General features: G+C 39.1%; 1 protein-coding gene across 1 annotated transcript in view; it reads right to left on the bottom strand.

Moving 5' to 3' along the window:
• Positions 1–25,748, bottom strand: part of GMDS (GDP-mannose 4,6-dehydratase) — a 361,957-nt gene that overhangs the window by 249,158 nt on the left and 87,051 nt on the right. The window contains exons 5-6 of the mRNA XM_009326519.1: positions 11,016–11,208; positions 10,040–10,144 (exon numbers count right to left, since the gene is read on the bottom strand). Of these exons, the coding sequence (XP_009324794.1) occupies positions 10,040–10,144; positions 11,016–11,208 (298 nt within the window). The remainder of the gene's footprint in view (positions 1–10,039; positions 10,145–11,015; positions 11,209–25,748) is intronic.

The raw sequence follows: 25,748 nt of genomic DNA, 5'->3' as shown, positions 1-25,748 counted from the left end.
CCCAGTGGGATGGGGGAGAGAGTCGGAAGAGTAAAAGTGAGAAAACTCATGGGTTGAGATAAGAACAGTTTAATAACTGAAATAAAGTAAAATAATAGTAGTAGTAGTAGTAGTAATAATAATAATAATAATATACACAGCAAGTGATGCACAATGCAATTGCTCACCACTTGCCGACTGATGCCCAGCCAGTCCCCGAGCAGCGGCCCCCCCGGCCCAGCTTTCCCCAGTTCATGTATGAGCATGACGTCACATGGTATGGAATGTCCCTTTGGCCAGTTTGGCTGTGCCCCCTCCCAGCTCCTTGTGCACCTCCAGCCTTCTCAGTCGGTAGAGCATGGGGAGCTGAAAAGTCCTTGACTAGTGTAAGCACTGCTTAGCAACAACTAAAACATCGGTGTGTTATCAACATTGTTCTCACCCTAATTCCAAAACACAGCACTGTACCAGCTACTAGGAAGGAAATTAACTCTATCCCAGCCAAAACCAGGACACAGTGTTCTCAAACTCGCATGTCCTAGGGCAAAAATTAAGAGAAAGCAGAGAAAACGTGATATTGTATAGTCTCTGTTAGCTTGGTTTTAATTTGTTTTCCCATATCAAAGAGCAACCCTGAAGGGTTTCATGGGAAACCTGCTAACTGCAACCCACAACCCTTTGTTTTAACAGCTACCATTCTATAGGGGTGAGATACAGTACAGATCAAAATATGCAACTGATATTGCAACATCTAAAGAGCATGTGGTATCAGGTTTAATTACAATAAATACTTGTAAACTGTTTGAGAATACTCATACTTTTGGACATAGCTTTCATTTGCCAGTTGGTGCCTAACAATTAAGTAGAACACGTAATTAAATTTTAAGTGTCTGTGAAAGGCAAGTCCTTGAAAAGGAAATATTTTAGCATGGTTGGCAAGGTGTGCACACATCAACAGTGTGGGAAACACATATAACTGACAGTATATACTGCTGTAAGTCCTTGTAACAGAGGTTAAAATCTGTTCAAAAAATACTTGCAGTTAGAGCAACAAGACTGACACAAATCAGCAGTCTGTCCCACTGTTGAGATTTTCAGCTATTTCAAAGTGACACAGGTTATGTTTATAAACATAAAGCTTTCACGCACCCCCAAAAAGCATATAATGCACATAATGGTCTGAAATCAAACTACCTATACATGCAGTGTTTGTCTGTGAGTTTTTGCTTTGTATTTTTAAACACACCTTTCTGGGAACTTCAGTAAAGACTTAGTGCAATCAAGGCAGAAAAAAAAAATTTGTTCCTAAGTTCAAACCAAACTCTGACCAAATGCACTAACCTTCTATCTGACCTTGGATAAAGTAGCTTACCTTCCTATCACACTGCTATAAAATCATACTATATGATGTATCTTATCAGAGGTGACATCTGATTACATTGTATTTCTCATTTATTTGTTTTTAATGAATCCTGAAGACTTTATTGAGGAATAATCCGTTGACATTTCCTTCTGCAGTGTTTTTTTAACCACTAATGGTGGAACTGTTTTATTGTGAATTAGAGTCTCTCTTGTTCAGTTTCTAATATCTTAAATGACTGAGCGGGTTAATTTCAAATAACTTTCTCAGGGCAACATGCACTTTTAATGGATGTACTTTTAAAATAACTTTTTATGTTATGCAAGACAAAGTAAGTAGAGTTCTAACGAGAGGGAATTGTCAACCTTTGGGAGAGCTATTTAAAGGAAAACAGGATGCACACTGCTGAGAAAATGTTTCAGATACTAAGATGGGCCTGAAGAGTGTGGCAGTCACTGTATACGTACAAGCTGTGTGTATGAACCTACTTTCAAGTTTCTGCACCTGGTAGATGATGCCCAGAATTTGAAGGTTGCGGAATAAGGCCTACAGAGCCTCACATACTTAGTAACAGCTCTGCAGTGCTACCCAGCACTCTGAAGATGAGCTGTAAGCAATTTCTAATGGTCGTTACTTCATACTCCCAGGGGAACGCTGGCATCACTGATGTTGGGTTACATACTAGGAAGTAGACAAAGCAGAATTACACTAGTATATCACACGAGAAATGTATATATTCGAGAGAATTTATGCAAACAATCATAGTAAGACACAAGTCTTCAGAAGTTTAGGAAATAATTAGTACAATAACAATGAATAAAATACTAAACATTCATTACTTATAGAATATCAACAACGTAAGATAGATTCATTTATGCAACATACCTCTTGCAATAATGATGTGACCTTTGCTCTTTGTGTGATTTTTTTTTTTCCTTTCTTGCCTCTGACTATTTCAGAAAGACAATGACATTATTTACATTTGAGGGGAAAATGCAGGAGGAAATCTTAGTGAATCATGACAGAACGAAATAATCATGTAGATGCAACTGCAAGAAAAAACGGCTCAAGTGACAAAACCAAGAAATACAGAAGTGGTTGACTGTGGCTGAGTCTCCACATCTGGGGAAACTGTATCCTGCAGTATGCTCTCTTGTCCCCAGACTCTGGGTACACCTGAGCTATGACTTAACCATGCATTCAAAGGAGGCGTTATTCCCCTGCTAAAGTGGTTTCCTTCAGAAAGGATTTCAAGTGCAGTAGCTTGGACTGAATTCCAACAGAGCCCTGGTCTGGGGGAGCAGTGGACTGGGGTGCATCTTTCATGCATGGTCTCTTACCCGTCAGCTACTGGGGTCTGAGATGACCACTCTGTATCTATACCATCTCCTATACTCTCCCCTGATGTTCCAGCAAGGGCAATGGGATACTTGGGTTAAACAGACTTCTGGCTGAAACCACTATGGCAATTCTGTTCTTCTGACCTTCTGCAAACTCCACATTCACTTTAAGCTAGTTTGTAAAATGCAAGATATAAAACTCCCAATTCTTGCCTGTATTTCAGTTCACGTTCTCACTTATACATACGCAAAAAAGCAGAACGGTCACATTTTCCATTGTGTTTTGCCCGCGGATAAATAAAAGTAACAAAGGGAAAAAAATAGGGAAATAAGCATCTAAAACACATTATTTCTAAAAACCTTGCTACAAGTTTGTGCATTAACAAAGCCAGAAGAACACTACAGGTGAGATACGTGCTCTGACCACTCCATTTCCCGTTGCTGACTTCTGTATCTTCCATAACATTTTATTTCAAAGTTTTGGGCTGACACTTTATCTGAGAAAAAAAGTCTGCAAATTCTTAGTTTAAGAAAGTAACACTGATATCTGCTAATATAACTTGAGAAGTGTTAAGAATTACACGGTAAGGTTTTCTAAATTTAGTAGTTTTGACATTTTGTAAATTGTGTGGATGCTCTGTTTTGGGTTTTGTTTTGTTTTTTTCGAGATTAAAAAAAAGTTGAAATCAATCATGGAAAATAGCAAAAACTGTAATCTACTTTCTTCTTAACACAGTATAAGCCACAAGGGAGCACATGATTTAATGACAAAAAGATGCATCTGATAAGATAATAATTTGCTCAAGGAGAGATCTGGGTTGAGAATGCAGCTGTTCCAAAAATCTAAACCCACGGGCAAGAAATTACTTAGTTTTTGTATGAGCTATATCCATAACTACTTAGATAAACTGGTGATAGGCCCCAGAAAAGCGCATCAGATAGAGAAGTATAGAACCAGGGCTACTTCGAGATTGAAAAGAAACAAAAAATTAAGAGATGGTAAGGATTCCCACAAACTGTCGTTGAGAAGACTGAATCAAAAAGATTTCAGTAATTAGACTGTTCAGCACAGCATCTTCCTTCATCAGTGACTCACTTGAGAAAAATATCTTTTTATATCCTGATTCAGTTCATGTACATGATTGTTTCGTTCCCATATGTCACAAGTTCCATGGCGCTGACCTGGACTACATGGATGCCCAAAGCTAAGGGCATGCAGAAATGTTCTCAGCCTTCAGTTCTTCTTTCAGAAGTCTGGTACTGCTTTTACAACACAAGCTCACAGAGGGAAGCTCACTCGTATTTTGGTGTGATTGCACTGCCTTCATATATCAGTACTAGCTAGTACTAGGAAAGTGACACTAGAAGTTTAAGATGACTTATTAGCAACATAAAAATTAGGCAAAAATCTCCATATATTGTGATGTGCTCTGATCAGTACTAATTAGTCAGTATCAGGTTCAACATCAGCAGAATTAACTGAATTCACTTATTTTGTAATGTCAGATCTTTTGCAAGGGGAAAACACATGTACTTAGGTAAAACAGCAGAGAGTTATTACCTGGCAATTCTCTATTATTACAGTCAATATTACCGCAAATCCATCTGTACAAGTAGACCCACATTTATCCCCACTGATGTTTGACTGCATGAGTAGATAAGAAAACACCTGCGTGGATCACTTAGCAGGATCAGTCTCACAGCAGGGAGAAAAAGCCAGTAAGAATGCATGTCTTCAGGACACTGCATGCTTTCTCTGTTGAAACACGCAAACTAAAAAGCATGAAATGATCTTGGCTGCTCTATAGCACACAACTGTGTGAGTAACTCCTTTTACATTGGCCATGGTACCTTGCCATCAACTTTTCAATATGTTAGGCAGACGATCCCTGATGATACTAGCCAGCCTGCATTCTTCTCATCCAGCAAGGAGTCAGCAAGACATAAGCAACACACTGCTGACTTTTGCTATTCAGATACACTCGTGGGTTGGGAAATTTTGTATTAAATGAAAGAGACATAGCTCTGCACTGAAAATTTTACACACTTATGTCTTTCACAGGCCTAAACTTACAAAAAGAGCGCCAGCAAAAGCCCTCAGTATTTCCAACGGTACTAGGTTGACCAGGCTCCTTTTGCACAGAAAGCGTGTAAGGAGACTAGCAATTACTCTCCTCAACCAAAGAAATGAAAAAGGGAAATCTGGCAGATGTTGGCTACATCTCTTTATAGGAGACGCAGAAGAGCAGCTGTTACAGTAGGGATTGTAGGGATTTCTTGTGAAAGTCGGTAGCAGATGTCACCATCTGCTTCTGCCTTCTCTATGAAATAGAGGCAAAAGGAAGACTGAAAGCTTGTTAAAAAAAAGGTAACAACAAAAAGCATAAATTCAAAAGATACCCAAACATATTTACAGTGAGCAGGGGAACCTCTTACCCCCTCCCCCCTGGAAAACCTGTGATCCAGATGCACAATAAAAGCAAAGAGCACTCCCCATTCTCTTTAAATCATGATTTCTTTTCATTTTAATCTTACTACATTTACTTTGACAACATTCAGCCTGCAATCTAACACCTAGCCATTTCCTGCCCGGCTGAGAGAGATCACAGAAATGAGCAGTTGTATCCTTTCCCTCTGGCTATACAGCAATGGTCTGATGACAACTGCTTTACCAGGGTTGGTATCAGACAAACAAAAATTCCCTACTGAATGATCTACACAATGATGTCATGTGTGGAGGCAAAGTATTTATTACTTAGGGGAAAAAAAAAACACCCAACAAAAACCAAACAAAACTTCTGTTGCATTGTGTCAGGAAACATGCTGTACATGTTTGTACACCTTGGCAGATAAAGATCAGATGAGGCAAGCAATGAAGTGGTTAACCAAATCAGAAAGTTATCTCAGACATCCAAAGGCACATCTTGTAAATCTGAGAAAACTTCTTACAGAGAACTGAGGAGAAAAAAGTAAGGGCTTGTCTGGGAAGAAACAAATGACACTGTCAACAAGCAGTTTGCTTTCTCACTCAGAAAAGCAGGTATTAGTGAGATCCAGAGCCCAACAAAAGAACAGAAATCTTTCCGATGGTGTAAAAAAGGCTTGGATCGAGCCCCAGCTTTCCTGAAAACTAGACTTGCTAATTGCCTCACTCTTCCACTGTCAAAACCGTCATCTCACTGAAGAGAAATACCTTTCCAATATTGCTATAGGGCAGACATTTCCACACTGGTAATACTGGGAGCCATGTTCAACCACCACCAGCAACTTGGTGGCCACCACCTCCCCCATTTGGTATCCCATAATGTTGTCTTGGAAAAAAAAAAAAAAAGAAAGGAAAAAAAAAAAGATGCAGCATTCTGGGAAAGTTTTTTAAGTTTTCTTTTGTTTGCTCATTTTTGGAAACAGAGGCCACCTTGTAGCTCACTACCACTATAGAGAGCATTTTGCTTTTCAGCTAGTGTCATATTTAGACAATAAAAAAGCATCAGAAATGGAAGATCCCATTCTCCTTTGGCATTGCCATAAATCAGGAAACACTTGAGCTATACCTGGATAAAATTGATGAAAGTAACTGAAGAAATCAGCTTTAGCAAGGCATACTGCTAATGCAGGTCTTTTCCCCAAAGCAAGCAAATTATGCTTATCTTACATTACCAGACCATTACTAGAAGTACTATGCCAGACCCTCAGCTGGCATAAATCAACATGACCCTATCCACTTCTGTGCAGCTGTGTTGATTTATGTGAGCTGAAAAGCATGTACTGGTCAAAAAGTGACTATTTCATCTTATAAAACCATAAAAGTGACTAAGAAATGAAAGGCAGTACGTATAATACAAAGAAAAAAAAATTAGAAAGTACCACAGAAAGGCTCAAAGTAGATGTATATTTCATTAAGATTAGTCTAACATAGCCACTCATTTTACACTATATGAGATTTTAAATAATATTCTCTGTTGTTACATACACACGTATCTCTTGAGTATGGACCCAAGTATGTGTGCAATTTAATAATGCTGTACTACTCCCAAATTAAGACGTAAGGCTCAGACAGGTGGTTCAACCAGCCCGGACTTTATCACTGGCGTTTATTGTAAAGTCACTGTGGCTGTCATAACACAGAAACATAGAATCATTTAGGTTGGAAAAGACCCTTAAGATCATCGAGTCCAACCATTAACCTAGCACTGCCAAGTCCACCACTAAACCATCACATCTACGTGTCTTTTAAATACCTCCAGGGATGGTGACTCAACCACTGCCCTGGGCAGCCTGTTCCAATGCCTGACAACCCAGTGAACCATCAGACTTAAAAGCAAGCCCATGCAGCAAACTTAAGTGTTCAGATTTGCAATATGGTGTCACATCTTAAGAACTACTCCTGTTATGGTCTTTCTCTTATAGAGCAAGATAAAAGTAGAAAATCAGATGAGCTTCTCAATGCCAGCACTCCTCTCAAGCCTTGGTAATTTCGAGAAATAGGAAACCTCTCATATGAGACTTAAGTACTCTTTACCCTTATGAACTCTGTGTCGCCTTCCCTATTATTATACAGGCTACATGAGATCATTTGGTGGTGCTCCTTTCCGAGTTAAAACCGGGAAGGCTAAGGAGAAAAATCGGTATTCTGAAATAAGAGGTGTATATTCCTAAATTCCTTTCTCAGGGAAGCAGCTCTTGAGATTAGACAGTTCTCATTTTCGCTAGGCTCGTGTATCGCAGCCCCAGCAGTATAATACCTGAACACTACATGAAGGGAGATCACGAAGCAAACTCCTTACAATTGTCTGTTCAATTCAGCCTCAGTGACCAGCTGCTAACAGCCACTTGGCAGACAACTGCAATTCATCTTCCTTCATCATGAGTGCTGGTAATTCAAATACAAATACTTCTGTATTTGATCACAGTCCACAACACAGGCTGCCAGGTACCAAAAATGCATTCTGTTCATCCTTACCGTTGCCTTACAGTGTAACATAACTCATGGATCCCTGCCTACAAGAAATACTAGGATTTGTCTTTCCCTATAAATACATTCACTGTAGGAAGCTTAGAGAAATTTTCAGAAGTACGATTAACACTTCAGATACGGAGAAAAAATATGCACTGTCTGCCGGGACAGATCAACTCTGCACCCCAGCAAGCAGCACTGCCACAACCTTCTGCTCTCCACTGATTCCTGGGCATTATGTTTTGTGTGGACAAGATGCACTTAGTATCACCATCAATGGGATGTTGTGTTCAATTAATTCAGTGTAGCACTAAACCAGCTGGAATAATGGTATGTAATACTGGAATAAAATATGTATTGGTTTATTTAGGTATTCCCAATCTCTGAAATCAGTAGAATAAAAAAAAGAAGGCCAAACCATAAGGCATTTTAAAACTTCCATGTATATTACCATGTCTGCATAGGAATTAGAAATGCCAGTTAAATTCTCTTTTCCTCCCAAAGTGCCTTTGCAGTCTTCACAAACATTAGGAAAGTGATGAATGGCTATTAAGAAACAACCTCAAAACTACTTTTCTTCCATTTTCTTCTCTGTATAAATTTTCAAACTTTCTCCCATAAAAACACTTAGCAAAAGGCACTGGGCTGTGGTTACAGTTGCTTTCATGGCATGTACTCCCGCTAAGGCGAACGGATCCAACCGAAACCATTTCTAAGACAAGATTCTTCCTGTTCGTGGCATAAGGGGCTTAAAACTGCACCCAGCACATACACACAACCAAAAGTACAGCCTGAGACTTCAAAGCACAGACTTGGGTTCTCCGTGGGGACATTAAATGTGTTGAAAAGAGACTTTGGATTGGAAGCTCCATTGCAGCAGTGTCAAAGCTGGAACAAATGTCAGAGGAATCAAAATAGCAATGAGCATTGAAGTTTTCCTCCTTCAAAATGGCACAAGCCTATAGAGAAGCAGCACAAATGGTAAATGTGTTCCTATAATTTCCATCTCATCTTGTTGCTCCTTAGTGTTGCTAGAAGTCCTGCCAAGCTAATATTTGTCATTGCACATTCCCTCATTTTTTATGTTGGTCAGAATGTTTTAATTGCATAATGATAACTCAGAGCAATTTGGACATCAGTTTACAGTGCACCAAGAATATATTGCAGTGAACTGTTTAAAAGAAAGCAAAGTATTAGGGCTTCTAAAAGAAACAATCTAGTGAATTTGATTCTCTTTTAATTTTGAACTTGTACTGTCATCTGGTCCAGTGAAATGATGCACCAACTTCTACCACCAAGTATTTGATGCACCACCTACTGTAAATGCTGCCTACCCAGTGTACTATGAGGTTTCGGAGCTGTGACTCCCAAAGATTGAAATCAATATTTAAATCCTATTGATATCAACTCCTTTTTTCTCTTTTTTTTTTTTTTTTAACAGAGTTGCAATTATGGTCTATTTTATATTTGTACGTATGATTAAAATTATTATATTTTGTACCAGGCTATAATTTCTATAATTGCATTCCTGTAAAACTTGAATTTATTTTTCATTTAGAAACAGACCACAATAAAAGGCGTCTGCGCTGAGAATCCAGTTTTCTGTGTTAATTTCAAGTTTAGTTTTGGAGTGTTTTCTACAGTCACAGTACTTTAAGGGCAGAGGAAAACTGTCATTGTATAAGAGACTTTTAATCAACCATGGACTCTTACTCAAACTAAATACCAGTATTAATTGTTCATAAAGTACTGTAAGAGGAAAAGGGATGATTAAGTGGAATTTCAGCTGTATTGCTATGAAGGATTAAACAGAAAGGCATTTTGAAGCCATGTGTTAAAAGCCATCTTGTCAGAAGCTATGGGCCACAATCTACAAATTTTTCAAAATATACCAGGCTGTCCTCATTAGTCTTATGAATTTAGAGGGTCTATTATTTCTGCCTCTTAATTTGACATTTATATGCAAATAAAAATCTTGAGTACAAGTCACACCTGAAATCGCATCTGTTATGCAGTTGCCCACCTAAATGCTTAGAAAACCTGTCTTTTAATGTGTCATTTTAATATTTTAGCCTTAACTTATTATCAAGACGGAAAGAAAACTCAGGTATGTTACGACGTTACTGCAGTCTCTTGAGAGCACTGATATACAAAATCAGACACACAAGGCTCCCTTCAGCATCAGAGGGCTACAAAATGGAATATGATGCTTGAAAGGGAAAGCTGCTGTTCTGCAGGCCCTGAGACTGCCAGGAGGGCTGCATTAAACGCCGTGAGCAGGCGACAAGTCATGACACCCTCCCTACAGAATTTTGGCAAGTTTAAATGAAACCTGCGGATGCATTGTTACATTTTTCCGGTCAGATGTACGCAAAGTTGGGAACAGTTTCACATGGATTTTCTAACCTCTCCTGGGGCTTTCGTGATTGAAGAGGATGCCATTCACAGCAAAGAGATTGTAGGCCTCTCTGAAGTTCACCACAATCCAGTAGGCATACAGTTTTGCTGCCCCTACAAAAACAATTTTAAAGTGTTACGTATATCCGCTCTGCTTGTACACAGCTCAGACAGACACACATACACATCTCACATGCAGGCTGAAGTCCACATTTCAACAGCGGAGTGCATTAGAATTTGATTCATTCCCTATGTGTGTCACATTTCACATGGAAAAAATATCCAGCCCAATAAACAGCAGCTGAATGGAGAAATACTGCTTTTCTGTGCAGCCTCTGAACTGGCCAGGAAGCATTAGGGCACTTTCTCACTTGTTTTCTTATGCACACTCAAGCGTAGCACTTTTTCTTTTACAATATAATTAACACAGCCAAAGCGTGTGAAATATGCCACTGTGGTGACCTCTGCTAGTAAAAAAAAATGATTTTGGAGGAATAAACGTGAAAATCTGGTGCCTTAACACTCAAATTGATTTGAAACTTTATCACCAAAGTCCTTCATGCACATTGCTTTAATAAGTGTTTCAAATTTCATGCGAGTTCATGAAGGAAGAAGTGAGCTCTTGGGAATTTTTCATTTAGGCAACAAAATATGAAACCTTATCACTTCAGCGGTATCTCACAACCCTTTGTGAAGGAAGGGAGGAAAGGCCCCCCCCCCCCCCCCCCCCCCCGCCCCCCCAAGTGCTCTCTACCTCTGAGCTGAATGAACACAGTCTTGTGAAGTGAGATGCTAATTTCCAACCCCCAGGCAATGGCAGCAAATACTTTTTATATAGTAATTCATAAAGGTATGCCTCTTGACATGTCTAGTCACTTTAGCTCTATCGCCATTCTAATCTCACACCCAAATGACTTCAGCCCTGAGACATGAGCGGGGAGAACAGACAGACACACACTACACACACCCCATCAGCGATCCTCACCGTAAGGCGATCTTGGGTAAAAAGGGGTGGTCTCCTTTTGCGGGATTTCTTGCACTTTTCCAAAAAGTTCACTGGTGGAGGCTTGGTAGAACTTCACAGAGTTGATAAGGCCACAGGTCTTAATAGCATCTAGGAGCCGTAAAGTGCCAACCCCATCAACGTCAGCAGTATATTCTGCTAGGTCGAAAGAAATCTTGGGGAGAGAAAGAAATAAAAAAACCACCAATTTTACTAGGGTAACCAGAACATGCAGTGATCACGTACAACCAAAGTAATACGTCACTTGTCACAGACCATCTAGACACTTTTGTACAGAGTAGATGCTCAGTTTACAAAAGTACCCTCAAAGGATTTCTAAGAATAAACAAGTAGTTCCATAAATAGCAGAACCAAAAGACTGGTGTTCCCTGATCTCTCTCTCAGGATTATTTTCCCATGTGAAGTAAGGGGTAAGCCTCCCCACAGTGGGAGCATTACCAGGCTCCCTCTCACCTCCACAGCTGCCAGTTTGCGCAATATTCACTTGGGCTTAATATCTTTGACACACTTGAATTTGGTTAAAATTGTCCAAAATATATTTTTTAAAAAAATATTGTTAGACAGACAACATAAACACGTATTAAAACCCATAAACTTTAAACAAGGTCCAAAGTTTTGCAATTTAAACACACGTCAAAATAGAGAGAAGAGTAGAAATATCTGCTATCAAATGAGACACCCAACCCCACCTGACTAAGCCGTACCAGAGCTCTGGCTTTTGCACAGAGGTTAGGGGGATGATGAAGTGGGAAAGCAAAGGGTAGAGGTATCCAAAAGAAACCTGACATCTCCTCCAGCTGACATATCCTTCAAAGTATGATAATAAACTCGTGCACACTGCTGGGCCAAGACTGCTCTTTCTCTCCCCGCTCCAGTAGGTCTGTTATCTTTATGATGAGCTTGATTGTGGCATAGGCCACAAGACAATACTTGAGTCTAAGCTTTCAGAGTGTTTCAAAACTTTATTAATTCTATTCCTTGCAGTTACAGAACAAAACTAAAAACTGGAAAAAGTAAGCTGAAGGTAAGAGATGTGTTGTGACCCCCCCAATCTGCAGGCAGGAGAAAAAATGCTTTGAAGGGAGCTCACTCTGCTTGTTTGGTGGGTACAGGCTGGTGGTTTGGATATGCTGGCAGAGCTCATGGACTCCGAAGAATTTTCTCCCACCGGTGCCCATCCCAGAGGCACGTTCCTCCTTCCTTCTACACCCTCTCTCCAAACCAGGGATTTTGCTTCTGTATGCCAATTTTCAAAAAAATGTTCCGTGTTTATACCGCCAATGTTATAAAAAAGGAAAGGGGAATGGACCTTGAGAGCAATCTCCTCCATCACCCTGACCCAAGGAAGAATTACTCTACCTGTGTCCTCGCTGGCTGATGATTGACTTTCAGGAACAAGCTCTAGAGTGATGGCAATGTTACAGTCTCTTTATATGATCTAGGCTAGAGATTAGTGAGACACTACCAAAGTCAGATAGTACAAATCGATGATTCCCCCCTTCATTAGTCTTTAGTGATAGGGTAACTACTAATGGAGTAGAGTGTAAATGACCATAGCTGGACACGCTGAGCTATCACCGTGAAATCAGTGGGAAACCTGTCACTTACCAGGTATTTTTTCAGGCTCCCTGCAGATTCAGACAGATAGCCCTGTATTCATTTCTCCTGTTAAGCCACTTTACCTATTCAGTAATCACTAGAGGTTTAAGGCTTACTTACACAGCAGATGAAATAAAAATAATTAGATTAATTTGACTTTGCACATGGTTAATTTAATACAGGTATGAAATAATCTAAATTGTGCTCTGAAATAAAAATGTTCTCACAGAGTTTTGATCTGAAATAGCTAATGGTATGAATGAAAACAAACTTCAGTTGTTTGGGTTTTTTTTAACCAAAAGAAAAAAAAAAAGAAACCTGATACTTTGGCTTGTTAACCTGGTATGACCCAGCTGAAATTGAGCGCTGATCTACTGAGAAGTGCTGAGCATTTTTTGTTTTAATCCATTTGGCACAAAGATGACAGCCACTTAAGGTCTCTCAGCTTCGCTGTCAGAGCAACTCTTGGGAAAACATCTTAATGAATAGGTGATACAGTCAATAATGCACTAATGAACATAAATTAGTATATTTACCATATGGCTAGCACCTTCATATATTCACAGTAACTTCCCAGCTCTCTAACTTACTAATTGTAGCAGAACCAGGAATTTACAGATATTAAGGTATTCTTTCCAGCAAATAGCCTGCTGAAAACATCACTCCAAAATGCAAATCTTTGCTTACATATTCTACTACAAAGTAAATGGCATATGTGACTGAGGTGGTCTTAAATCAGAGATCCCAGATTATAAAACCTCTTAACCAGAGCGAGCACTGAGCCTGCAGCAAGCAGCGCTGGGAACTGCTCTCCCTGGCTGATGCAGAGACCGGTTTCACAAGAGATGATTTTCCCTATTGCCTTATGAATGACCTCAATCTTAACCTAGAAAAAAATCACTCCCTGGGGTGTAAGACAATTGTGTCTCCATGCTGGCCGGGTTGGAGGGTCCCTCAGCAGAAACCGCCAGCTTTGTGCCTGTTTGGTGGTTTTGTAATGAGGACTATTGTTCACCAGGGACAGGACTCAGACCACTAAACTAATTTCATTTTGGAGTGCAGGTTAGACTAGAATGGCATTCATGAAAATAAAAAATGGTTTTATCCACTAAAACCTCCAGCACCAAAAATGCTGGACTGTTAAGACACTCTGTGTACTGTAGGGGCAGTAATATGGCAAACGCAGATAAATGCACACTGGATTTTAATCTGATTCTAATTCAAAGTTAACAACGTAAAAGAGTTTTATAAAGTACTGGATTGATTAAGTAGCTATAAATGAAGCAGGGCAGAGCAGGAAAAGGTGCTGAGTTATCCATTATTTCCCTCTCCTTACACACATTATTTTGTGCAAGACCAGCAGGAAGACTGGAGTAAAAAAAAAAATGCAGGGACCTCATTAAGAGGGATGTGCAAGAGAATTGACACACATGCACCACACAAAGGCCAGGGTCTGAGTTATAGAAACCAAATATAGAATCAGATTCAATAGGTGTTACTCATAGAAATCATCTTGGCTGGTGCAGTGAGCTCAGTGGGACTACCTGAAAGAGTAAAAATTTCATGGAAATAATTGTAAAGGCAGGTGTATGAAGGCTAAAAACAAGTCACACTTTCTGAACAATTAAACATTTATCCAGTGGAAAAAAGAGCTTAGGTAATACCTACAGATGAGAGTTTTCAAACAGCCTAATTTATGACAATTATCTTAAGTGCCTGAATTAGGAAGCTCGTTTCCCTGTGCAACAATAAAGACAGTAGTGAGTCAGAGCAGAAAGCCTAACAGAGATGCTCTTGATAGTGCTTTGGAGAAACTATATACACACCAGTTTTTTAATTTAGCTACCTAAGATAGATGCTCCATTCTAACCTCAAAATTCCAAAACTACCAGTAACTGTCAACTGTGTAAAGCAAGCCATGCAACTAACAACCTTTTTTTGAAGACACCACCAGGAGTTTTTGTAATGACTGGAGCAGGGAGAAGAAGCTTCTTTGCCTGGCATAAACTTTAAACCTGAAACTTTTCTCAAAGAGTATTGAAGGCTTGGATCCAACACTTCTTTGCCCTCTTCGGACAGACTTTGTGATAAAGGGAAAGCGTGACATACTAACAAAACAGAAATTGCCTACTTGGAACATGTTAGTCTGAGTGACCTTGGCACTTCCTTCCCATGTACAATGGGGACACCATGCTTTTGCAGTTGTCATCGTTGATCTCTGGAGATACTTTGAATGTATACACTTAAGATGTGTCTATTTATTCCATTTGATAGGTAGTGATCCAAGTGTGCCATTAAAAGTGGAGAGAACAATAAGGAGACACTTAAATTCTTGGTCAAAGGTACTTCAGTTCCAGGTTTTCAGGTCCTGAACACCTTGCAGAATTGCTTCAAAGAATACTAAAAAGGAATCTGACTCCTTATGTACATGGGACTTCTATATGCTGAGTATCTTCACTGCTGGATTCATCCCTAATATAGTACATTTCAAATACATTCTTGGGCAAGTAAAAATTTCCACAGCAAGGCTTACCCATAGGATGATAAAATTCTCTTCAGAAAAGCATAGTTTCATTAGTTATAACATTGCTGGAATCACAGGACACAATATGAATACACTGAACCACATTATGTCTCTTTTTTCACGTGGCTCCAAGAATTACAATGAGTTTTGTGAACTGGCTTCTACCTTTTGAATTTGAACTCTTGTTTCCCCCCCATTTCTTTCTTTCTTTATAATACCAGATTCAATCTCTACAAGAGATTTGAATTTAATAGAGCAATGTTTTAAATATGATGTTTCCCAACTGATCATTCAAAACCAAGCTTAGCAGGGTTTTTAACAAGATTTAAAAGCTTACTGAAAACTATCTAAATGAAAACATATGGGGCCTTACCCTCCACAAGAACACATTCCTATCATGTCTATGAGTACTATATACAAGCCTGCAGACTTAATACTTGCTTCTGACCAATGTGTTGTCAACAGTGGCGATATTCTGAAAATAAGTATCGATTTAGCACACACACGTTTGGCTTTGTGAGATAACTTCATCTCTATTTTGTCATTTGGAACACTCCAACAGATGGGCTGCAATCATATTAACTATTAGCTTTCAACTAAAAATAGCGTGTGTTAGCAGAATATGCTTCAATGCTCTACCTAAGGAATATAAATAATGATTTGAAATTTCATCTCCTTCTTACAGCCTTCTCAGTTTCAGAAGATGGGATTTCTGGAAGGCTAGTGTTATAAGAGGAAAGCTTATGTGAAGCCCCAGGAGGAAATAGGATAATATAAACATAAATTATTATTCTTTCACTGTAAAAGCAAAAGGTGGCTAAGTTAACTATAACATTAAAATAAGCATCTTTGCTCTCTTGAAAAAACTTACAGTAGATTCTTTAGATTTATCAGAGTAGCAGATATGTATCAGGCCTCTTTAAGCATTGAGAAAGGTTTACACCTGACAAGCAAATCACAAAGTGGAAAAGCTGCTTAGAAGCGTTTCAAGTCTCACAAGTTTCACAGCGGTTACTTTTCTGTATTCTTTAAAATCAATTCTGTTTGCTTTGAATATTCAGTGTGCCTTCCACTGCCAATAAAAACCACTGGGATCACTTATATCATCTCAGTAAACAAACTGTTCAACCCCTAGGAACAGGCATGTAAAGCATAACATTCCAGTTGCTAAATCTAATACAGACTATAGGCCAAGCACTCCTATAAAGTCCTAACACACCGGGGAAAAAAAATGCTAGGGATTTTAGGAAATCTAAAGAATTTGGGGGGACCTGGGCAGTGTCAAGGGGATGGGGAAGAACCTATATATCTACAAAAATGTCAGGTAACCTTCTAGGAGAATATGACAATTCCACTTCCCCCCAACCCCTTAACTCATAATGAATGCTTAAGTCATTGCCCTCTCACCCAATAAGAGAAGTAATTGAAAGATACCAAAATCCCCCAAACAACTATATATTTTTTGTTATATAGAAAAATAATCAATTCAATGGCTCTGAACTGCTTATTATTAAGCAACACTCTTGATATCTTAAAGCCCTATTCAACTTCTTATCTAAATAGAAATTGACTGAAAAAATGACTGAAATTCTGGAAAAAAGGAATATGCCTTTTGTAGATTTATCTTCTTTCCTATTTCTTTCCCTGTTCTGTCATTAATAAAACAGAGAAAATAAAGTGATCTGTATAAAATTAGAGTAATTTGGCAACATGATTATAAGCAGAGAATTAGCAAGGAAAAAGTTTTATAAGTGGAAGCAGAAGTCAACATTTTTTCCTAAAATTCATGTTAACCCAAGCCATTCACAATACTGCTACAGCAAGAGAGCTTGGATAACTTGGATTTTCAAGTTACTCGTGATGTAAAGGAATAAGCAGTGCAGCTGATAAAAGATGTGCTTCTCTGCCAGTGCTTACATTGATGTCCCAGTGGTTGAGTTCCACTGCAGCTCTATCATACTGCGGACTGCAGGCTGAGTGACCGGAGAGACTTCTTGAAGTGGTCAGAAGTTTGGTTTTGACATCAGTGGGCCAGTATTTCACCTTCACCTCTAAGTGCGAAGACCCAAACCAAAGTACAAAAACAAGCTATTTGCTGTTTAGGGATCTTAAATGATCCTTCATGATCTACATGTTCTATAACCTGCCATAAACCACAACAGACTCTGCTTCACAGACCAGCTCAGCCTTATACAAGTAACCCCAAAGTGATCTTCATTACACACAAGAAAGAGGAGCTTCAATGTAAACCTGTTCATGGCCTCAAACACACACACCTGTCTTTGCACCCTCAAAAGGAGCACAAGTAAAGGGTGAAGCAGAGTTGAGTTCATTCATGGCTACCCACCATTCATTTCTCCAAGTATATTGAGTTCCGGGAAATGTGTGTGGGGAAAAAAGGGGTGGGATGAAGCAGAAGCCTCACAACAAAAGTGTGCTTCTAAGTCTGAAAAAAATTACTCAGGATAGCAGCAGCAAAACCATGCATCACCTTTCACTACATCCCCAAGGGTCAGGCACTACAGAATCCAAAAGCAGCTATTACCTTTAAGCTCCATGAGCACTAAAAAGTTCATGAACAGCTAAGTTATACTGCTATTGCCCACATGAGATACAAGAGTGCTGCTAGACTGCCCGAAGTCTCCAGCTACCTTTCAGTTGAACTACCCTGCAGCAGAGTCTTCCCTAAGGGCCAGCAACTTTCTCTGTGCAGCTGAAATACTCAAGGATTAGGGGCAAGAGGCCCCCTAAAATACTCCACAGTGTATGTTCGTATGCAACTTCTCATGGTTTGGCTTGGGTAAGTTTTCCTCATAACTCTCCTCCTGATTAATTTCAAGTTCTTGATGCAAACTCTCTGAAATAATCTTTAAAGAGAAATAGCTTGGCATTACTAAAACAGGTTTCCTTTTTCCCTCTTATGAGTAAAAACTACTACTTGCTTTTTGTTGGGGGAAAAAGAGAAAGAAAAAAAATCAATCCAAAGCAGAGAATAAGCATGGAGAAATACTCCCTGAGTAGTTAAAGTTTTATATTTATCAGACTAGTAGGGGTTGATAGTTGGATTCATTATTCAGTTTCTTTAAAAAGTGACTCCTCCCTGGCAAACTGCAGGTGCAGTCGTAAATCCAGCTCACAAGGTCATCACATTCACCTTTGCCGCTAAAGCAGCCCACTAGTATATGCCTGACCAGTTAAGAGGTATAGAAGAACCACCAATTGCCTATTATTTTCAAAATGTTGATGCCACAATCCTTAAATTGGTATATCCATTCTCCATTTTAATAAAACAAAGCCTCCTACATTCTGCACAGTTGTCTTGGCCATTGACTATTGATTGAAAGGTGTGTTTTGGAACAGATCTCCAAATAGACATAATTTGTAAATTGTTTATTCTTCTGCTTATTGACTAGCTAATTTAGTGGATTAAGAGAATTTAACAGACTGGATTACAAGAGAGTTGCCCAGAGACAGGTCAAAGGGCAATGGACTCAAGCTGAAACATGAAAAATTACAAGTAGATATTAGGAAAAAAAGTTCACAACATGGGTAGTCTAACATTGAAACAGGTTGGGCAGAGAGGCTGTGGCATCTCCACCCTTGGAGATACCCAAAACTCAATCAGACATAGCCCTGAGCCACCTGCTGTAAGCTGGCCCCGCTTTATGGAAAGAGCTGGTCCAGATGGCATTCAGAGATTGCTCCCAAACTAAATTATTGCACAATTTTAAGATGACAGGGAGATGGGATTACAGCAGTGTGCTTCAATGTTCAGACGCGTAGCACCATCCAATGAGTAGACAGTGGATGTACAGTGTGCAAGAACGAGGCCTGGTCTTGTAGGAAATCAGCGATTTCTACTGGAGGAGTGGAGAATTGTTCACAGCAACTTTTTGGAGGCACATAGTCCAACTTGCTATTCATCATATCTCCTCCACAGAAGAACTTCAGATAGAGGAATGCTCAGATCTGATAGTAAAAAAAAAAAAAAAAACCAAAGCGGAGGAGGAGAAGGAGGAGGGATATCACAGAACATGAGATTCAGTATGGCCATAAACCTTTGTCACAAAAATGTAACCTCCCCATTAGTTTTGCTTATCTTCTCATCCATTTGTTATTAATTTGATGGAACTGGGGAGTTGTCAGGGTTATATGATGCAAGGGATTTATCTTGCAGAACAATCTCCGACCCACTGTTCAATGTCTTTAGTTTCAAATTACAGAGATTAGAAAAGAAGGTTTTAAAAAAGAAGCATTGATTGTTTATTCCTTTTCAGCATGAGTTCGTTCAGGGATAGTTTCAACAACATACATGTTTACCCAAGTTTTAAGTGCAAAGCACATGCAGCAAAGTCAGGACGGGTTTCGATGTTTCAAATTTTTTAGCTTCAATGGCTAGTGACACTGTAATACCCTAAAAGCTTTCTTACATACTGAAGTCCAGCTGTGCCAGAAGCTTTAAATGCCATTTAGTAAAAAGACAAAAAGGGGCAACTTGCAGAGTCACTAGAGAACATTCAAAGGGAGATGTAAAAAGATAGCCAATTCATTTTGCTTTATACGTACCAGGGGAATAGAGAGCTATGAATAAAATGCATGCAGGCAATGCAGTCACTTTGAAAGAAATAGCACCATTTTTACTTTCTTTCACATATCAAGAAATGAATTTAAAACATACAGGTTATTTAAAATTCTAACATGACAAGTAGGTTATAGTATTAATATATGTTGGGTTTTTTTTACTTCTGATGCTTTTTTAAAAACTTTCATCCTTGCTTCCTTGATGCTTTCAGAACACGTAGAAAGATGCTCTGCACAGAAGCAATAAACACATCATCACAAGCAAAAAGAAAGAACAAAAACAATTCCCCCAAAAAAACCAACAAACCTTCACTGCCTATCTGCTTTATGATTTTGATAGACTTCCAATGGATGGCAAGACAGATATTGAATTAAAGCAATAATCTACTATGGCACAGCTTTGTTGACAACAGTCTGTCCTCTCTTTGCCTTCCTAGCCAACAAGACTGCAAAACATGACTTAACACAACGGACCCTCCCAAATGCTGGTACAACTCTTGTGTTGCCTAGAAGCTAGAATTACCCCAATGCTTTGCAAATGACTACCTTGTCTGACTCTCTTGTAACTCCTACTGATGCATAAGGTAAAACCTCCCTTGGTTTACGGGCCCTGCCAGAAGTCTTGCTTTTTCAACCAGAGAAAAATCATATCTTTTCAGCATTTATTATTTATCACTTAAGAAGATTACTTCCCAGACTGCAACTCCCCACGCCAAATGGCATTGTTTTAGAAAGCTTAGAAGCAGTTCAAACAACTGTTTCTCAGTTACCCCTAAAGTACCAAAAATGCTCTCCCTCCATGAGGAAATAAACTTAAAATAAGATTTCATATATGGATTTCTGACAGATTTGAATATGGACTAGGGTCTTTTTTCCTTAAAAAATCTGGAAATTAGTCTGGAAATAAAAATGAAAAAATGCAAAACCTTTGTAGAATCATTTATCAAAATTTTCAAATTCAAGTAAGTACAAATTTAAAACTTGCTATAAAATTGTAAACTTTTTTTAACAAAAATCTTTTATTTTTGTTACTTTTTCCCCTCCTCCCCACACATTATCTACCGACAATTGTCTGATCAGTTCTCCAAGTTGTATTTGTCATTATTTTGGGTTTGGCTTTCTGTGCTGTATCCACCTAGTAACTGATGTAGCACAGCTCATGATAAAAAGGTGAGAAAGTCCCATAAGTCATTCTGACCAAGCTGCACACACTCTGAATGAAGCAGCTATAGAGATACAAAACATACTTCATAAAAATACACTTTCTATAATGTTCAACAAAAGCTTTTACCTCTAACTCTATGGAAATCTCTGTAATTTTTCATTTTCTAAAATTAAAAGCATTTTCTTCTCCTCCCAACAACAAGAATTGCTATCTCCTTCCTTATAGCTAGCTGGGTGTTGAAAGAGCTTCCCTACTTCACAGAGATAGTGCAAGAAAAAAAATGAATCAGATGAATGTGCATGTATTACTTACTTATGGGACCATAAACCCAATTACACGGACTGCCCATAAATATGCCTGACTCAGCCATCCAATTTGAAAGCTAAGGGTGCAGACACAGCCAAGTGATTGCAAGAAAACAAGTTACTATTTCTCTGTGGAGCTGAGGTAATGCTATCTGGAAGCAATCTTAAACCACAGCAAATGCAAGATAAAGCAATTTATCTTAGCTCTCTTTTACTGTCAGCTACTCTAAAATCAAATCACTTCATTCATCACAGCCTAAGAGTGGACAGGTACCTCAGCTCTGACCACACACTGCAGCTCATTACGTTGTGGTGCTTCGGTTGTGGCTGAGCTTGCAAAACAGGTAGGACTTCAGGGAGACAAATTAGAACATGAAGTTTTGAGGAAATAAATACGCATGTGCATACAGACACACAAAAAATCATGACTTCTTGACTTGGGCACAACTATCTAGGGAACATCCTCTTCCCTGAAGTACCCGGGGGCGTTGTGAAGAGCTCAGAGTCCAACACCTGCATCAGTGTGGCAAAGGAGATGCAAAGTACTCCATCTCAGCAGGCAAAAAACATCTGCCCCCATTCATGCCCTCAGTTTATTCTTAAAATACTGAAGTCATGTTCTTCACCACCCTTAGAGAAAAGTACTATAAAAACACATTTTCTAAACAAATGCCATCACTTCAGAACTATTCCCGGCCCACTCACCCTTTTCTGTAAGTCCAATTTCTCCCCTCATTCACCATGGGTACTAGAAGTGATTAGTACAATGTTACACCTCCACAGACCTAGTTCAACTTTCTGGTTTGCCATAAAGCAACCAAAACCTACACCAACTCCTCCTTAGCTAGAAAGTTTTCAGCATACCTCAGACTTCTACGTAATTAATTTCTGAGATTTTTGTTCATTTTTACCGCATGTGCATTAAGAATTAAATTGGGATGCCTAATTGCATGGAGCGAGTTTGGATAGGTATGTATGTACTGACAAAAGACATGCTCCCACAGTGGCCACCTTCCCAGTTCCTGCTCTAGTACTCCAACAGGAATGACTGGGAAAATGAATAAACATGCAATAGCACGTCAAGAAATAAGTCACCAGGGTTTTTTTTTCAGTTTTCATTTTTGAACAGGGCAAATAATTGCCTTTTCTTCCAATGCATAAGGTCATCTTCTGTGAAATTTCACTCCAAAGTCTTTAAAAAAGGACAATTCCAAAATAAATCTTTTTTTTCTCCACAAAACTAGCAGCATTCTTTTCCTTTTACATTTTCTTGAGAACAGCTGACATTTAAAAACATTCTTTAAATAAGTACAATAGTCTGAGGTTTGTACTTGCCCTGAAAGAAAACCACTGAATCCTTTAAATTTATTAAAATCACAACCAATAAACCAAAAAAACCCACCCCACCTTGAAATACTAAAGTAGGTGAACCCTAGTAAATGAGCACTAACACCCTCACCTGTAGTGCATGTACAGGCACTACATATGATTAATTTTAAAATCAGAGTATTAATAGCATCCACAAATACAGTAGCTGATAATGGCCTAGTTGGGAATGACATAATAAACCCGCAGAAAGAGCTTTCCGTAAACTCACGGTAGGAACACCTAATTTTAACTTTCCATTTCAGGCAAGATGGGGATAGCAATAATTACATACCAAAGTGGACTGTGATAATTCTTCATCCTGTGTAGGAAGCTACATAGGAGTGGAATACACTATTATCACCACCACCACGAGCACTCAGATTTTAATGTGGTTAAAATACTTAAGAAACCCTGAGCCTTACGTCATCTCCAGTTGCACCGTTTCAGGGAGAACACTGATGTTTTCTATGTGGCAGTGAGCACTCTGAACTCAAAGGCGATCTCCCTCATAAAATGTTCTATTTAATCAACTCATCTGCCTCAGAAGGATGTGGGTGCCTAGCTAGAAAGAAACCTGTGGGATGAATCAGAAAAATACCCATGTGTCTCGACAGGTATGTGGGGTTAAGGGGGAAGAGGCCAAGGGGCAGAGAGCTTAAAGGGATGAGACCCTCCAGTTAAACTTTTTTATTATTTTTCCCTTTTCTGAACAAGCAGGATGATACTCTCAGAAAATAAATCAGTCTGTTAGATTTTCTGCTGGCATCCCCTTTGCCTTTACTTTATTCTTACATTTATTATTGACTACTAAAGCCTCTCCACTACAATTCTTAGAAAATAATGCATAGGCATTAATTTTAAAAGGCAGCTTTGGCACTCATGAGGCATGTTGATCATAAATCAAAGCAGAACATTGCAATTGATTTGTGTACTGTAACCCACAACACTAACCTCAGCCCTGTTTTTCACCTATCTCTTGGGTTCTGACACAGAGAAAAGGACTAGGAATAATAGCTGCTTTTCACTTGAACATTAAGGTAAACCATTCAGGAAATAGGGACATGTTAGTCAACTAATCATATAAAACCAACAAGTTTGGGAGTTTCCCCTCTCACCCCCACGAACAAATACTATATTACTTTAGTCCACCTGACTGTGCCCTAAGACAGCATTGAAATTTTTGTGTCTTCTAGCGCTAGAAGTGGTAAGAGACCATACTGATACCTACAAGACAGTGCTCCTCTTCGTCTATATTAGAGTGTGGCATTCAACATGCCAGTAACCCTCCCCTCAGAGCAGCTTTGAGTAAGATTTGACTGGCATATAAAAAGCTCCATCAGCTTTCGAAGTGAATTTTGCAGCCTCCGGATGAGGCATGTTGGAAAAGCAATGTCAAAGACAAGACCAAGTTGCCAAATGCAGTGAACAAATCATTGGACACAATCAGTGGGAACACCAAATTTCACAAATAAGGTGAAGTCTAAAATTGTGTACGGCTGCATTTTAGTTTTAAAAAAAAATGTATAGCTCAGGCAGATGCCAAGTCTCTATTGTATGCAAATATTTTATTTCAATTAGCACTTTTCAATCATGTTTTTTCTTTTCTGAATGACTCACGGATATCTCAGTCAAGAAATGGCAGGATCATAAGCACATGCCAACAGGGTGCATTTATCTCACAGAGATAAATGTGGAAGGAAACCTGTAAATCTATCTCGGGATTTTTTCAACCTGTCTTCCTTTCCAAACACATTTTCTCTACATGCCTGCAAGCCTCTATTACACAGCATACTCAGTTTCCATGACCTTCCAAGCAAGCAGTATTCACAAGAATTTAATTGAAACTAAGGAAATTGTGTTTCCAGAGCTTGTCAATCAGGCGGGGGGCAGGGAGGGAATCAAGTTCAGCCTACAAGTTTTATCACACCGTATTAAGCCAAAGAAGAGGTCATAGTACTAACTTGCTTGCAAATGCACATATGAAAAGGGGCAATCTTTAGAACTTCTACACGCCACTGAGAGAATCCTGCTGCACAGGTCATTATGAGCGGTGATTGTTCATGAGGGAGACGTGCTGAATAGCTGTGAAGTACGGCTGGATGAAAAAATACCGCAAGTTCAGATCCGTGATTGCACACAACACTGACATAAGCTAAGAACGCTATGTCTCGCGGCTGCAGGAGGAGTTTTAGTTAATATCCAGAGTGCTGACCCCAAGCTGCTTTGGGGCTCTGAGCATCCTCACCTGGGATACAAGAAGTTCTGTCAAGGAACCGCAAGAATATGGGGAGAAGCATACTGATGCTGCCTGTTAGTCAGAGAAGCAGAGGAAATTGCAAAAGTGTCATATGGGAGCTTGGAAACATTAGTTAATTTTTGATCCTGCATCACTAGTATATACCAAAGAAGCTGTGCTGGGAAGGCTGAGAAATGTAAATAGTCAATGTTGATGAAGAATTCTCTAATTGGTAAAAAATTAAAAAGTTTTGGCATGAAAACAAAACCTCAGCAAGTGTTTCGCTTTCCACTCATATAGATTTTAACACCTCTCATTTTGCAAGAGTGCTCTCTCCACACTCAAATTTAAGCTGATGTTAACTGCAGTTGCATCTGAAAATATGTATTTTTAATACCGGTTAGGTTCTAGGCAGTAATCCCTTTCTCAGAAACTGAAAGATTTAAATGAAGTCATGGTTGCTAAGTGCACTATTCAGCCATATATCATGTTCTCAGAAGTACAAAGAGTACTCAAGGGTGAAGGGTTTTTAGGATAATGTACGATTTCTGCATTAAATACAGAACCGCCATTATATAATTTTAGCATCTTGCCAACTTTTTTTTTTTTTTTAGCAGGAGAAGGAGGGAGAAATAAGGAGGTTGAATGGAACTAGAACAGTACTGTTTGTACCCTGGTGAATATTAGAGAAATGATAAATGATCCCTAAGCACACAGACTGATTTATGCAATAAGAAATAAAATACAGCGGGGTGGAGCCTTCGTGTGAAAATCTCATCCCCGGACAGCTACAAGGTATGAAATGCACCCAAGCATCTCAGATCCCTCAGGGTTGCAATTATCTCATGATAACCACACCCTCGAGAACTGTCTCTTTTGCTCCTCTGTTGGGTGGGAGGAAAAGGAAAGGGAAAGA

This window comes from Pygoscelis adeliae, unplaced genomic scaffold (assembly GCF_000699105.1).
Source record: "Pygoscelis adeliae isolate BGI_AS28 unplaced genomic scaffold, ASM69910v1 Scaffold186, whole genome shotgun sequence".
NCBI lineage: Eukaryota > Metazoa > Chordata > Aves > Sphenisciformes > Spheniscidae > Pygoscelis > Pygoscelis adeliae.
This window is presented reverse-complemented; position numbering and strand designations above follow the sequence as displayed.